General features: G+C 43.9%; 1 protein-coding gene across 3 annotated transcripts in view; it reads left to right on the top strand.

The window, feature by feature from the left end:
* The window catches only part of JMJD1C (jumonji domain containing 1C), a 258,840-nt gene that overhangs the window by 185,326 nt on the left and 56,731 nt on the right, over positions 1-16,783 (top strand). For all 3 annotated transcript variants that reach the window (XM_014610135.3, XM_059729870.1, XM_059729871.1), the window contains exon 4: positions 14,415-14,520. In XM_014610135.3, coding sequence (XP_014465621.1) covers positions 14,415-14,520 — 106 coding nt within the window. The remainder of the gene's footprint in view (positions 1-14,414; positions 14,521-16,783) is intronic.

Genomic DNA, 16,783 nt, shown 5'->3' with positions numbered 1-16,783 from the left:
TAAATTCTTTTAATAAAGATGAGGGTGATTAGCCAATAGCTTTTTTATTTCCTTTGGCATTGGCATGGCTTTACTAACGAAATAGAATTGCAGTTTTTGTTTTGATGTAAAAGACTTGGAGTACAATACATTTCCTGCTCATAAAAGTATACTACTTAATTAAATATAGTTCTGAATTATTATTTTTTTACTACCATTGTTTATAAATACAGATTTTTGTCCTGTTCAATTTAGTAAACATTTCCTGTCTGTTGAATGGAGTTGAAATTAAGATTACTATTCCTGTTTTGTTCCTGTGTGTGTGCATGCTAGCATTATTGAGAATTATGCTTTAGCTTGTGCTTGTAGAGCAAATAAGAGCGTGAAACATTGGTTTTGATGGATTTTGCAAATATTAATTTATAGTATAACTTAACGTTGACAAATGATGAATTTTGAATATAAGTTGCATACATTATTTTAAGATTATAGAGGCTTTCTTCCTCCCCAGCCAGTATCTCAATTTCCGAAAAGCAGAGCTGAACATTTGGAACTGAAATGTAGTGCTCAGCTGTAGTTATTGCAAGTTGATTAAATTAATTCTTGAATTGATTGACTGATGATCAGCATCCTGTTTCTTGCATACCTCGTGAGTACATGATAATTAGTTATCCACATGCAACTCCTGTGAGGTAGAAAAGGATTGTATCCATTTTGCAGATGGGATAACAGATGCTCAAAGGGATTGAATGACTTGCTGAGGTCACACCAGGCAGAACCAGTCATAATACTCTTATGCAAATGTCAGTCCAGTTTTTCTTCCATACAAAACCATAATTATTTTCTTTTTGACAATCCATAGAGCCACTCTTTCAACAGAGCTGCAGATAGCCATAACAGATATCAAAATACAATTTATACATCAAAATTATGAGACCAGAAAGGACCATTTTGATCTAGTGTGACTTCTCATATAACAAGCCAGATGACTTGAGTGAATTAATACCCTTTTGGATCAGAGCATATTTTATAGAAAAATATATAATCTTGAATTAAAATTTCCATGGAGTATCCACCATAACCCTTGGTAAGATATTTAGGGTAATTATTTTGTTGAATTATAACACTGTTAAACTTTTATATCTAATTCCCAGTCTGATTTTGGCTAGCTTTTAACTTCTAGCTACTGAATCTTATATTTTTGCCTGTTAAATTGAAGAGGTCTCTGTCACAACCCAAGGGTGTGATTTTGTTTGTGTGTGCTTTGGCACTGCTAAATTATTTCCCGCCACTCGGAGCTTTCTTTGCAGGGTGCATTTCTTAGTTGCAAAGAGAAATGCACGGTGCAAAGGAGTTCCCGCCACCCACATGCAAATTTGTGTCCCACTATTGGCCAGTTCTAAATTATTCCCACGTGGCGGCTAGCGATTGGCTTGCTAGCCGTATAAGAGGCTTGAGCGGTTTCCGCCCAAGTTGGAGAACTCCAAGGAGAACCCTGCAAGGGAGGACTCCACAGCCATCTGGAGGAGGAGGGCTTCACGTCTTGTGAAGCACTCTAAGCGCTGCGGAGCCTATCGAACCCAGCGCGTGCCTTAAGAAGGCTATAGGGGTCTGATCAACCTCTGGCCTCTCCCCGTCGCCGAACGATCCCTCGATGAACCCCTTCCCTGCGCGCAAGTTCCACGGAGCCTAGCAAACTTTGTGTGAGTGTATCCAGAGCTCTTCTCCGAGTTGTTTTCTTCGGTTGACACGACAGGCTCACGTGTTTTAGAGCCTTCAACCGGATTGGGCTAGAGGTTCACGTGGAAGGAACTCTTGTCTGCTTTTCTTCTTTCCTGTCTGTAACTGCAACTCAAGCAAGTTTTCCTGCCTGCACCGCGACCATCTACAGTGTAAGTAAAATAATCTTTAATCAACCGCTAAGCGTCCGTGCCTAATTCTAGTCCACCGGCCTGCATTCCCCGACCCGCGTGCCAGGGCTGCTGGCCACAGCTCGCCGCGATCCCCCGAGGGCCTCGAACCGCTCCCGGCCCGCACAGTCTCTCTTACCAAATTTTTGTTCCCCATGTAGATGCTTATGGATTATGCTCGAGTCACCCATTATCTGAACAAATACAAGTCTTGGAGTCTTTGATGATCAGGCTTTGTTTTCCAATATAACTTTTATGGTTCTTCTCTGAATCGTACTTGAATCATGGATGCCAGAACTAGACACGGTATTTCAAAAGTGTTGCACAAAATGCAGAGTGCAGAGATGATAACATAAACTTCCAGTATCTTCAAGATTCTCAAGTATATTCATCCAAAGTATAACTGCATGAAAAGTCTGTGAATCTTGAGCTATGACTCTACGACTCTCGTTGTCCTTTGAATCTCTACAGTTCTTTCTTTTAGTATGTTAGCAACCCATTGGTATGAATCTGGCTCAAGGAACTAAAAGCTATGATTGGTATGTGCCATAAAAACACTCCTGTTGAAGATAAGCACTGAGTTCACTGGTATTGGCTCCAAAGCTGTAAAGACTACCATTGTTGATAGTTCTGGCAATGAGAGTACCAGACACAATCATATGAGTTCAGTTGGTATGAGAGCATGATATACGTGGATCCCTGCTGCCACCTAGAATTAGAATGCTTGTGATAGTCCTTTAACTCCCCTGATCGCATTTTGAAATGGGAAGAATGTTTCTAGAAGGTCTCCTCACAAGAATTTGAACATTTTTTCTCCCATCCTGTGGGAATTCCTTGTCATAGATAGAGGCAGCTAATGAAAAGGCAAAGCAAGGACAGTCTAAATCTATACTGACAAATAGAGTCTAAAGGTTGGACATCTTTGATAGGAAGTTATATTCTATCTCTAGCTTTTCAATGATCGTGGTTGTGTAGCGTGGGATCATTCTGAGGTGGCAGATGATCCCAGGTATGGTTCCTGCCAGCACTGCTGAAGGCAGATCAGCCAGGGCAAGGAGGTGAAACACTTCACCACCATGGTGATGCTGCTTCATCTTGGGAGGCAGCACCCCCTTGCCCTTGCTCCTCCTCAGCCTGGCACCAGTAGGAGCATACCTAAAGAGAAGTCCCCCTCTTGCTCCAAAGCCCCCATCCCCACTGGGGAGGTGCTTGGTCTGGATGGCCAGCCCTTCTTAGTTGAGTGGCCAGGGATGCTTGTGGCCCCATCCTACCAAGTGCCCGCATGCACCACCTGTATCAGGACGGTGGTGTCCTCCCTGTATGAGGCATGCAGGGAGTACTTGAGGGAGGAACTGAGCAGAGTAGGCCCACAGGAAGCTCTGCACTTCACCTCGGGCATCTGAAGCAACCAGGATGGAGATCATACCTACCTCTCCCTCACAGGGCACTGGTGTGATCAGTCAGGCCGTTGGTAGGCTCTCTTTCAAGATGAGGTGATGGATGAGTCCCACATGGCAAGGGAAATCATGGTGGCCATGAACCACATGGTGCAGGGGTGGCTCATTGGGCAGGGTGAGCTCACCTGCGGGTTCATGGTCACCAACAACGGGGCCAATAGGGTCAAGGTGGTCCATGATGTCAACTTTGTTGGCATCTGCTGTGTGGCACACAAGTTCCCTCATAGGGATGCTTTGGAGGGGCACAGGGCTGCAGGTGATGGCACCATCACTACCACCCAGCTGATTTCAAAATGCTGGAAGGTAGCATGCTACTTTCACCGCAGCATCAAGGGGGGCAAGGTGCTGCAGGAGAAACAGGCAGACCTGATCATCCCACAGCACAAAATCATGCAGGATGCAGAGACTTGGCGAGGCGGCAGTCAATTTATCACCGGCCAGCATGGGAAGAACATCTTCCTGCTGAGCTCCTGTGCCAGGGTGAACTTGGAGGTATGAGCTGGGGCTGTGGGAAAGGAGGAGGCCCCAGGTCCTGGACATGACCTAAAAATGCACCCTGCTAGGGTTGGGAGGCATGACCTAAAATTGCACCCTGCTGGTGGCATGGCAGCCCTGAAGAAATGCTAGGGCCAAGGACCTCCCTGGTGAAAGGTGGGTAGGAGGCCCCATAATCTCCAGGCACCACATGTATGCACAGTCCTGGCTATGGAAAGCCCAGACCTATAAGATCTTTGAGAGGGCTGAGGCTTGCTGGTTGCAGTGCAGTTGTGAGGCTCCAGGTGAGCTTAGCTGCCTGGGATGCCATCTGTGAAACACAGGCTTTTGGGTTTAAAACCTTCATCAGGCTGAGGAAGCATCTAGTTGTTGTGTGTGTGTGTGTGTGTGTGTGTGTGTGTGTGTGTGTGTGCTCTTCCTGGGTGGAAGGAATAGTAAAGAAGCCAGAGGCTGGCATACAATGCAAGCAAGAAAGCCAGTCAGTGAAAATGTAAATTGAGGCATCAGAGGGCGAGAGAGGATGGGGGAGGGAGGTGGAAGGGGGATGTAGCAGGTAAAAGGGGAGAGGTACCTGCTACCTGGGGAGTCAGATGTCAGGCAGGTTGTAGTGTGTCATAAATCCAGTGCTTATATTGAATCCATGAGTTTCTGTATCTAGGAGGTTGATGAACTTCTTCACAGTTCGAGTGGCCAAGGTCTGGAACGGGCTCCCAAGGGAGGTGGTGCTCTCCCCTACCCTGGGGGTCTTCAAGAGGAGGTTAGACGAGTATCTAGCTGGGGTCATCTAGACCCAGCACTCTTTCCTGCTTATGCAGGGGGTCGGACTTGATGATCTATTGAGGTCCCTTCCGACCCTAACATCTATGAATCTATGAAGTTTAGTTCATAGGCCCATCTGTGAAGGCGGGTAGGAGGCACCTGATAACTTCCAGTCACCGCACAGTCCTGGCTGGGGAGAACCCAGACCTATAAGATCTTTGAGAGGCCTGAGGCTTACTGATTGCAGTGGAGTTCTGAGGGTGAGAAATGCAGGGATGGTAGCCCCTGTTTTCTTCCCACAGCACCTTAACACACACGAAGTCACACGTCACGAGATTTGGTTTGAACAGTTTGAGGTGCAGTTTCCCAGAAACACCTGCACCCTATCTCCTTGAAACCTGGCAGGCTTCATGCCCTTAGAAGGGGCTACCATCCCTGCAATTTTCATTTAAATCTGCCAAAAAATGAGAGTTATAGGTGTTTCAGTGATTCCTCATTATAACCTATGGCCAAATCACCAAACCTCTACTAATCGGCGCCGAATGTTCTGAAACCGATTCTGCTGAATTTCATTTGGGACAGTGATTCGAATCTCCAAACTGAATCACTGTCCTCCGAATCGGCCAAATCTGAATTGAATACTTCCCTATTCATGCAGGCCTGATGTGTACTCCTGCCCCAACAAGAGAGCATTAAAAGTTTCAAGAGCATACTACCTGAGCTGCTATTGGTTTCTCCAAGAGACACTATAAACCATAGGAGACATTCAGTATATACCTCAAGCAGCTCCTCTAATCAGAGCCTATCCTTTTTGAAGTAATTATTTTGATTGTTCAGTTGAGAATAGTCTAACAGACAAGCAACACCTTCTTTAGCTGTCTTTCTTCAGGAAGCAAGTCTTTCACTGTCTGGACCTCCATGACTACAGGTTGGTGGGCTCTAATACTGAAAATACTGGTGTATACGAACCAGTTTGTTATTGACCCTTCCCTTTCTGTGCAGGACACTTTTCACAAGATTGCATAACTTCAAAAACTTCAATTACAGCTATAAAGGAGGTTTCTTTGCAACACAGGTGGAAAATATTTGTTTATTATACTTCTTCACTGTCAGGATTTGGAGCAAGTTTGGCGCACACTCTACCAAGAAATGTATTTTATAACCAAAATGCTAAAAATACCTGCTGATTTAAATAACATTTCATATGTGGCAGCTAGTGTGCCAGAAACATGCTATTGCTGCAAACATTGAGGTAACTATGGCAACTCCTTCAGTATATTTTGTTTTTCTTAAGGGATGAGCGTTGCAACTGAGAGGATTTGGTGAGTATTTAGAGTTGAGAGGTTGCCACATTAGGACGTGGCTGCTGGGTCTGCGGCCACTCAGGGACTGGGGCACTGAACTGGGTCAGGATGGATGAATACAGCCTGGGGACAGACTGGGTCAGGGAGCCAAGTCAGTCTGAGAACAGAGTTAGACAGCATGCCAGGTCAGGAGCCCTGAAGAAGTAGACAGAGGGCAAGATTACCAATGAGCAGAGTCAGGAGTCCAGAAGATCCAACTGAGAGCAATATCTATGAGCGAGCTGAGTCAAGAGCACTGGAGGAGCAGATGGGGAAAGCAGGGTTACCAACAGGCCTAGTTGGGAGATCAAACTAAGAGTGGAGTCTAAGAAGGAGTCGCAGAGCAGTCTTGGGTCAGGTTACCAGGATGCTTCCTGCTCCCTTTGTAAGGGAAGTGGAGGCTCAGCTGACCCCAGCCAGCCCCTCAAGTGACAGAGAGTGGGCAGAGAGCTAGGCCCTGCTGCAGGCTTTGGATTGGCTTTGATCAGCCTGGGGTATCAGCTGTATGGTAGCAGGCCAGGATGACCAGCTGTGCTGTCCAGGCCGAGACCCCACATTCAAGGCTGTGGTCTGATAGACATCTATACTCTGCCCATGTTTCAGAGACTCTGTAGAGACAGGAGTTGGAACAGCATATTCCTGAAGATCTTGAGAAGTTCCTAGGCTGGCTCTATATGCCTATATACATTTTATCTGGAAGGCTGCTGATTCTGTAACTGCCGGGAAGCCAAGTTACTGGTAATACAAATGATAAATGTGAGTATGATTCATTGAAGTTACATTAGTGAATATTTTTATTTTTGAGGTTGAGCTTTGCTGTTAATATTTGATAATGTTTCATTTCATAGTTTCCTTGTGTAGAACTGGATTTTGAGACCTTTGATCATGTAGAGTAGTAGCTTGCTGTGTGATAAATCCTATCAATGTTACTTGTCAAGGAATAGTCTTGCAGCACAAATCTTATTGATGGGACTTATGAATTGTTATCATTCAGTCTGTTGCCATTTCTAAATACACTTAGTGTATATGGGCCTTCCAATTCCACTGGTCCTAGTACTGCAAATAACTTTTATTATTCCTGATACCCAGTGTTCGCTCAGATTCTAGTAATGTTTAATGTCAGTTTCTTTGATTGAAAGATTGTTTCTCAGTCAAGAAAGCTTTAGTCACTCTTCCTGACTTCTGGGTGTAGCAGATTATCCATCTAGCCACTTTCCAACCTTTCAACTGTCATTCAAAAGAATGCCTCTTTGACAGCTTTTTTTGTGCGAAGACTTTCCATATTTATATGATTTGTTCCCTAGTGATATGACTTGGAGTATTATTTGCCTTCAAAGGGTATCTTAGTCCATAAATAACATGTTTGTATCTAGGCTTAAAATCCCATACCAGAGTACAAGGTTCTTCCTGAATCATATGCTGGTCCGCATTGTTCTTCTCTAATTGCTCACCCTGGAGAGAAGAGAATCTGTGTCCTTCATTCCCTAGATTGCCTTTAGTGCCATCAGTAGGGTGTCAGGAAGATGCTTAAGGACATAACCTGTCTTTTGTGGCTTTCAGAGCTGTTGGTTGGAGCAAGAGAAATGTTCCAGGGTTTGCTCTTCATTTTTTTTTCACTGTCTTTTGCAAATAAGACAGAGAGAAAACAAACTGGAGAATGAGTTAGTTGAAATGATGATGGTGAATGTGTTGTGTGTGAAATGCATGAGGAGTGAGAGTGATTGATTCAGTGGAGAAGGAAAGAAAATGAATGAGTCATCAGTAGGAGAAGATGGAAATGGGAGAGACTGCTTATTGTTTTTAGACTTTGATGTTCGTATTGCACGTAGGAAAAGAGCAAGTAGGCTTACTCACGGTCCTTGAGTTTTATTTTTTATTTGGTTTGCATTATTCTCAACTGTATTAGCCTTTTAGTGTGATTCTCAAGTGATTTATGTAACATCTGCCTAGCCTTGGGGTGCAGGTCTGGTACAGCTGTCCATTGATGGATACCAGCATCTCTGTGAGGTACTTTATTCATCGTTAATTATTCATCTCTGCTAACAAATGAAATGGGGAAGTGCATGAGAATGAAGGCTGTGGTACTAGGAGCTAGAAGAGAGAGGAAAGATTGTTCAGAGGGGAAAGAAAAGCATGGAAGGCTTAGAGAAGATGGTGATGGAGGGGAAAAGAGAACAGAACACAGAAACAGTACAAATATTTAAAAATTTGCTTTCTTCTCACTTGAGTAATGCTGAATATAACAGTAAGGTATTGGACAAATACCAGAAAAGTTAGTTAACACCCAGTGACCATATTGCAGCTTTTAATATTCTTTTGCAAGCTTCCCAGTTTTATCAACCTACAGTTTGCCTCCAGTTGAGGATAGTATATACTCATATATCTATGTTGTTGAGTGTAAAAAAGAGAATTTCTTTTTCTGAAGACAATGAATCATTGAATTGAAGTACGGCTGGAAGGGACCTCCAGAGGTCTGATGTAGTCCAACTCCTTGCTCGGTGTCCCCCGTTATGCAAACATTAGCGTTCGTATCTGCTGTCTCAGAATGATGATTTTCACAGTAGGGTTGGAAGGGACCTCATGAGTCATCTAGTTCAAACCCTTGCATATATGCGAGATCAGTTATTCCTAAACCATGCTGGACATATTTATCTAGCTTTTCATTGAAATAAAGGAGATGCCCCACTTTCCTTAAGCAGCTTTTTTCATTGTCTTCCTGTTCTTATAGTAAGGAAGCTTTTCCTGATGTTTAATCCAAACCTGCTTTTCTCTACTTGAACTTAAACTCATTATCTTTCTCTCTGTGATAAAGGATTATTTCTCTTTTTTATGGTGAACTTTCAAATATTTGAAACCTTCTGTCATTCCCATTTTTTAATTACTTTTCTCCAAACTAAATATATCTAGTTTTCCCATGGCTTGTATTTCAATTCCTTTATCATCCTGGCTGCTTATTTGGATCCTGTCCCTCTATGTGTTCCTTAAAGTGCAGTGCCAAAAATTGGACACCATACTTCAGATGAAGCCTAATCAGCTCTGTGTAGTTGCATATACTGCTTCTGCTAAACCAGGTCAAACTTATATTTGATTTTCTTGTGACAGCATAATGATGTTGTGCTACTGGCAAGCAAGTTATCCCTTATTTGTGGATTTGGCTTTTTTCTCCCTCTCTGTGTATCAGTTTATGTTTGTCTTTGCTTTCATTTTGAGCAAGACTGCATCCCTATCTTTTTAAATTGTGGCCTCCTGTTGACATGAATTTTCTAGTGGTCCACTTCTAGCAGCATGTCTAATCATACTTGTATTAACTAAATTACCTAAACTTGACCTTTTCCTTAGTGTAAATGCAGGATAATAGCATTGAACTTGATTTAGCTAGTTCAGTTTTCTGTAGTCTGGACTCCTGCCATGCTCATGTAAAGTCAAGTTGCTATTATTCAGTTATTTAGCTATTATTATTTAGAGAAAAATGTTAAGTTTAGATTGGATTTAGCTAGCATGTGTTACCTTAATCATGACTAGTTTTCCTGATTGGGGTAAAACATGCAACTAACTGTGCCTTGTCATAGTTTCAGTTAGAAGCCTTTAGTGTTCTGTGGTGCAAATGTTAATCTCTAATATAGTTTTTCAAGTTTGTTTTAGTTGGAAAGAATGGTATCGTGATTACAGAATGCACAATGTTTTAGATTTCTTGAAGGAAGCTCTCTGATAATGTATGTTTTCCACCACTTTCTATCTCTTGGTGAAACCACACAGTCCTACCACTTCTGTATTGGATTTCTAGGCTGTAGACCCCATTTTTGCTACAAGCGATTACACATTTAGTCCAAACACACCTCCAAGCCCATTTTTCCTTTGGGAGCCTGTGACCAGTAAGGCTGCTTCATATGTACAAGCAAGCAAACAAACAACGCGTTACCAGAAATAGTAGTGCATTACCCCAGCTCAGCAGCGTCTGTATAGATTGGGCACTTCAGCGGGGCTTTTTGTTGCTTTTATCTAAAGCTGATTCAATTGGCTATTGGATAAAAGTGCCAAAAAAGCTCCACTAAAGCACCCAATCTATAGAGACGTTGGGTGAGCTGGGTGCAACTAAGGCGCTGCCTCTTTTGGGCTCGCATGGGGCTTGATGAGGGAATGCGCCAAGTTTAAAATAAAACACTCAGTTTTTCACAACAGTGTATGTATTATGCATTGGTAGACTGTAGGCAGAGAAAAGGTATGAAACAACAGGAGGCTTAAATGTCTGTTGTGGGTTACCTAAAATTTGTTCCATGCAAATGTTGTTGTTGTGGGAATTCTATTTAACCTGACACCCCTACTCCTGACCTGAGAGAGAGTCTGACCCTGTTATTTTTTTCTGCTTCACTGTCAGTGTCTCATCTGTAGTTGCTGCTGATCACCCACATCCTTTTTCTTTAGGCAGGGATCTTTATCAGTTCAGTTCCTCTGTCTAACCTAGGTTCAGGCCTGAGGAGAATATACCCTTCCCGCCTGGTTGCAGCCAGGCAGGTGGGCAATTTCCAATTAATAGCTCCTTTCACACTCTCTTGAGGATCCTTGATTGTTTGTTTGTTTGTTTGTTTGTTTTTATTTTCTTTTTTTTTTTTTGGTAGAAGACAGGGCAGGGTGGCACCCTATACAGACTAACTCATTCAGAGAAGAGTAAGCTTTTGTAGGATATAGTTTACTTCAGAGGTGCTCAGTTCCCAACCCTGAGGCCAGATCTGGCCAATGGAGCTGTCAACCAGCCTGTGGGGCTCCCCATATGTACAAAAATTTGGCTGCAGGAGAGTGGTGGCAGCTAATTGCAGGTCCCCTGCTGCTAAATTTGTGGACCCATGGGAAGCCTCGGAGACCAAAGAGTGTGGCCCTGTATGCTAGTTTGGGCAGTGTGGGGCCCAGTCTTGCCTGTTGGCATCCATGCACCACTCATCTGGCCTGTAGAGGCAAAAACGTTGAGCACCGCTGGTCTACTTCATCAGATGCTACCTTATATTTCATTGCTTCATCTCCTGCTTGTACCTTTCTAAGAGCCTCTCTTGATTTGATTTTCTTCAGTGAGCCAGGATAATATTGAGCAGAAAAGCTGGCTTAGGTATTACACAAAAATAAGTTGCCTCCCTCATTTTTTTTTCACAAGGCAGAGGAGATGATAGCTAGAAAAGAGGAGAGGGAGTGGAGAAAAGAAAAGGGAGAAGATACAGCTGACATGAGGGGCTGTAAAAGATGGAGAAATAATGTAATAGAACATTTTGGGGGAGAGAGGCTGAGTAGGAAGAAATCAGGAAAGGTGATTAAAGGTTTGATTGTCTAGGAAGGTTGAAGAAAGGTGCCATTGAATTTTTTGTAGGAGAAGCCCATTTTTAAAAACTTTTGTTTGATGCTCCATCTAGTAAACCTGTTGTTGGGTTTTGCATCCAAGAGGAAATAATTTAGCAATCTTAAGGTTAAAAATTACATTTTTATGGCTGTTGTTGTCTGAAAGTCTAGAAGCAGCTATAAAGCTGTTAAATTCCTGAGACTGAGGACAGCTTCAACAGTTGCACAGGCATCTTGTGTTAGGGGTGCAGTCATAGCCATTGTAGTATCTTCAAAATAGTTCTCCTTGGAAATGAGCATAATAGATATATTACTCAATTTGATCTTAAGTAAACTTTTTTTTGTTAAAAATCTGTGTCCTTCATAGACTGAGATGGCAAATAAACAGTTTATCAGGGTTTGATAAATTGCACTGTAACCAGAAAAACCTGTTTTCATCATGGTGTATCTTGAGGCAATACCTGTGTGGAAAAGGCAAGCGGTAATCTTGTAAAATTAATCACTTTATTAACTTAGTTCTGGAAACTGAATAATCTTAAGTACAGCAGTTGATGATTGTGTAAGTGGATGTGTACCTTACTGGTTATAAAATAATTTCTTGTGTATAGAATGGATCTGATGAATGAAGATAAGCTTTAAGCTTTTGAAATACTGGGTCTGTCTGTAGTCTTATAATTACTGAGCAAATTAACCTCTAATATAAGTGAGAATAATTCCATTGTAGTTGAAATTAATACCAAAATTGAATGAGTTCCTAGCTGGCTCTCCTAAATTTGGATGACAACCCTGTACATTAATATTTTTAAAAAATTATTGCAGTACTTATTTTCTACACGTGTTCAGTGTAAATGTATTTTTAAGTTTGTTATATTCATGTTTTCATTTAATTCATGCCTTAAATCATCAGAAAATCTCTAAGCAGCCAGAGGAAGCTATAGTTAATTAAACCACAGATGGCGAGGACTAATGTGGTGCTGACCTCTGCAAGAATTGCAAAATCTACTTAGCCTTTTTTTTCTGTAAAACATTGCAGTTGTAATGAGTTTTTGTTCGTATTAAAACTTGTGATTCATGCATTAAAGCATGTCCAGCTTCAGAGCAGCTGGGGCCATACACCACATTGTCTGTGTGCTGCAATACAGACTCCCCAGGACCCCCACTGCAAGAGCAGTGCAAGCTCCCTGCTGCTGCTGCCACCATTGTGTGAGTGATCCTGTGCATGCTCCAATCCCCCATTGCCACTGCTGCATAGGCAATTCATCCCCACCATGTCACTGTTGCAGTGGCAGGTACATACATACAAACCTACACAATTGCTTTAGGTCCTGCTGAGGCCATAGCAGCCTTGACAGCGTGCCTCTGGTATAATATCAGTTAAAGGAACCCCACTTTCTTTTGTAAGTCATCTTTTTCTAGTCTCTTCCATGAAGGGACCTACCCCAAACTTCCAGAAGAACTGCAATTTACTTGGTCAGGCCATAGGTCCATCTTGCCCAATATCCTGTCACGGTGGCAGAGCTAGATGCTAAGAGGGAGAGTAAACTGGGTACGGCCAGGGATTTTTCCATTGCTCCTTTCACTTGCAGCCTCCAGCAAACTGGAAGGAAAAATGAAGGTTAGTTACTTGTATTGGGATCCTTTGAGATGCAGTTTTCTCTCACCTGGGGACCAGGGGGGGGGCGGGGGATGCTCTTCTATTTAAGGTCTCACCACTGAGCAATTCACACATCCTGTGCGTGTGAATATGCCGTATGTCCTGGAAACATTCAGTGAGAAGCTTCACTTTCAGCATATTTTACCATTGTTACATGTTTAATGTGGTAACTTTTATTTTTTAGATATATATACAGAGACACATATTTAGGTTAATCTCTGAAGGGATCTTTGTGATATCTTGTATAGCTTTCGTGTGTTTGTGTGTGGCTTTTTTGTGACTCCGTATGTTGTACTTATCAGAGATGCAATATGTCAAATGGCAAACACAGTGTGTAGGCCTGGAATTCACGTGTTGAAGCTTATACAATTTTCAAGCTGATTTTCAGTTTCCTGTGCAAAGTATGTTTTACCTCTTAGACCTGTCTTTTGATACTATATGCACCCTCACTCCCATTTTTAAGCTTGGAAGATGCAGTTAAAGATAGACTCTTTTAATAACAGGATTATTGAAAGGAAATGGGTCAGTTATTGTTAAAACATTTAACCCATGTACAGAGGATTTCCCCAGTTATTTTAATTGTAGATGGAAGTCTCTAGCACAGCTACAATATACCTTTTATCTACTAGTTTCAAGGAGCTGCCTGTGTTCTTCTCAGAGCCACCAATCAGCAGTGCTGTTTTATTGTTTTTCTGCCACTGAACATGAATGCAGGAGTAGAAAATATACCTTGAAATGCCACCATTTAAAGGTGAACCAATAGATTGTACCATGTCCTGTGTCTCTGTGAGCCGTGCATTAGGGGAAAGAAAAATGGTTTTGTATCTATACTGGTATGATGACAGTGCCACCAAAAATGCATTGTTTAGCTGTCAAGATGCTATCTCACTAACTCAAAATAGTACAGTGGCAAGAAAATGTATATTTTAAAATTAAATATTTAAGAGCATTTTAACCAATATTGAAATATATGATCTTTGAACCCATACTGTTAACAAAATTATATTCAGCCTTAAAATTGTCAAAATGTTTCTTTTTTTTACAGATGTATAATGCAAAACCTTAAATTGTTTCTGTCTATGTGCATGCTTGTGTGTGTGCACGTGTGTTCAGTATATATTCAATTAATTTAAAAAAAAAGTAAAACTGAACTAACTTTCTAAATTCTTTTTATCACATTTTATTATCCTTTTTTGCTGTGTGCTTATAAACACTGTATTCTTTATAGGGGAACTAGCTTGCAATGAGGCATTATTTATAAATGTCTGATCCTATGAATAACTTATAAGTCTTACCACCTGTGGGATCTGTATACTTTGTTCATGCTGCAACCTTTTCTTCTATCTTGCATTTTTTCCAAGAATAGTACATAGATTTGTATTTAATCAGTACATTTAGGGCCAGGTTACTTCACATTGTATTCCAGGTTATATTTAGGAAAATATTCATAAATGTTATGAATAAACATAACATATGGTGCTTTTTAAATCTCTAGGACGACGTAGACAGTCTAAACCCAGTTCTCAGGGACAGCCCGCAGCTACATGAGGAAGTAAAAGCCTGGGTAAAAGAACAAAAGGTTCAGGAGATTTTTATGCAAGGTAACTACTTTGGCAATGTATGCATATGTTCTGTTTTGAAGCTAGAAATGTGACTGAATAGATTAAAAAATTTGGGACATGTCATTACAGTTGTAATTTGATAAGTCAGCTCGTGGATATTTTATTAAGGATTTTGATGTTAAAATGTGATATCTTTATTATAAACTAATAATAACCATGTGTCCCTCTTCATCTCCCAGCATACCAGTACACATTCAGAACAAAGAAGCAGTCTTGGGTAACGGAGTTTTACTCAGAAGTAAATAGATTTCCCTTACAGTAGCTCAGCACTGATAAAAAGGCCCTGTCATTGATAGTCCCTCTTTCTAACCAGTTACTGTTAGGTCAGAGATCATTAAGATTCTCTGACTTAGTCTTAATTGCTGTAATTACAGATAACCCATTAAATCAAAAACAAAAGGGTACAGAGAGAAGCTAGGTATTAAGCTGTGGCAGAAATGTGTAGTGTGTGGTGACAATTGAGCCAGTGTTATATGTGGTTTTAGAGGTAGTAGGCCTGTGTGAATAGGGAAGTATTTGATTCAGAGGACAGTGATTCGATTCAGAGATTCGAATCACTGTCTTGAATCGATTTGGCCATATCAGCTACTGATGATTTGGCACTAATTCGGAGAGATTCAGTGATTTGGATCGGCTGGGGGGAGCCACAGGAGAAGCCCCCATGGCTCCCCTGTTTGGCCCCATCCCCTGCCCAGCCCCAGCCTAGTACTGGCACTTAAAAAAAAGCCCCATACTCACTATCTGCAGGAGTGGCGATTGGGGCCTCTGGGCGCTCGTAGCAGAGCACCCCCCACCTGCAGCGAAGGGTAGTAGGGGGCAGCGGGGATCGTTTTTTTTTCCCCACCTGGTACCCACGCAGCAGCTGCCCAATGGTGTGACAGTGCAGCTTGGCAGGGCACTGTGCACTGCCTGGGAGCTGGGGCTGCCGGGCCTGAGCACTGCCGGACTCCGGCTGACTGCTCGAGCTACCCTAGCTCCCAGACACTGTGCGGCACTCTGCTGAGCCTCACTGCACCCGTGCGATGTATCAGCTGTTGCGTGGGTACCCAGTGGTCGGGGTGGGGGGACACGATCCCTCCACCGCGCTGCGCAGGGGGGCTCTGCTACAAGCGCCCAGAGGCCCCAATTCCTGCTCCTGTAGCTGGTGACTGCAGAGCTTTAAAAAAAACAAACAAAACCCCCAAAAAACAAGCCCCACACTCACTGGCTGCAGGAGCAGCAATTGGGGCCTCTGAGGGCTCATGGCAGAGCAGCAGGGGACAGTAGGGATGGCCCCTGCCTCCCCATGGCAACTGCCCCATGGCACAGGTGCAGCATGGCTCGGCAGGGCGCCACGTGCTGCCTGGGAGCTGGGGCCACTGGGGCTGAGTGCTGCCAGGCTCCGGCTGACTACTGGAGCCACCACAGCTCCCAGGCAATGCACGGCACTCTGCTGAGCCATGCTGCACCCACGCCATAGGGCAGCTGCCAAGTGGGGGGAGGGCGATCCCTGCTGTCCCCCACTGCCCTGTGCTGGGGGGTGGGGAGGGCTCTGCCACAAGCCCTCAAACGTCCCAATCGTTGCTACTGTATCTGATGAGTGTGGGGCTTTTCTTTTTTTAATTGCCAGGATGCTGGGCCAAGTGGGTGATGGGACCAGGCAGGGCAGCCATGGTGGCTTCTCCTGCGGCTCCCCCAGCTGTGCCTGCCTCTGCCCTGGTGGGGGGAGCTGCAGGGGCTATGCGCTGCTGCTGCTGCTTGGCCAGCTTGGGGGGGGGGGGGGGGAGGGGGGCGTGATGCAGGCACAGCTCACTCCGGGCAGCGGCAGGACATAGCTCCTGTTCCCAGTGCTATCGTGCCTGCATCAGCACTCTGAGCGGGGGCTCTGCCCTGTTGCTGCTTGCCAGCCGGCACGGAGAACACAGGATGAAGGCGCAACAGCACTGGGAACGGGGCTGTGCCCTGCTGCCTGTTGCCCCCTTCTGCCAGGAGTGAGCTGCACCTGCATCCCGCCGTGGTCCCCCCCCCCCCCCCCCCCCCCCCCCCCCCCTGCCCCCAGGTGAGCAGGTGGCAGCAAGGCAGAGCCCCTCTCCCAGCACTGCCACGCCCACATGCCAGGTCCCCTGCCCTGCTCCCTGAATAATGCACCCCCTGCCCTGGCTGGGCATCTTGTCCCAGCCCCAATCCCTCCCTCCCTACCTTCCTTTCCTCCCCCTCCCCCAACAGACTTACTAGCTAGAGGCAGCTTTCAGCTGCCTGTTTA

Source organism: Alligator mississippiensis, chromosome 6 (assembly GCF_030867095.1).
Source record: "Alligator mississippiensis isolate rAllMis1 chromosome 6, rAllMis1, whole genome shotgun sequence".
In the NCBI taxonomy this organism is placed as follows: domain Eukaryota; kingdom Metazoa; phylum Chordata; order Crocodylia; family Alligatoridae; genus Alligator; species Alligator mississippiensis.
The sequence above is the reverse complement of the archived record's forward strand: the minus strand, read 5'-3'. Positions and strand labels throughout refer to the sequence as shown.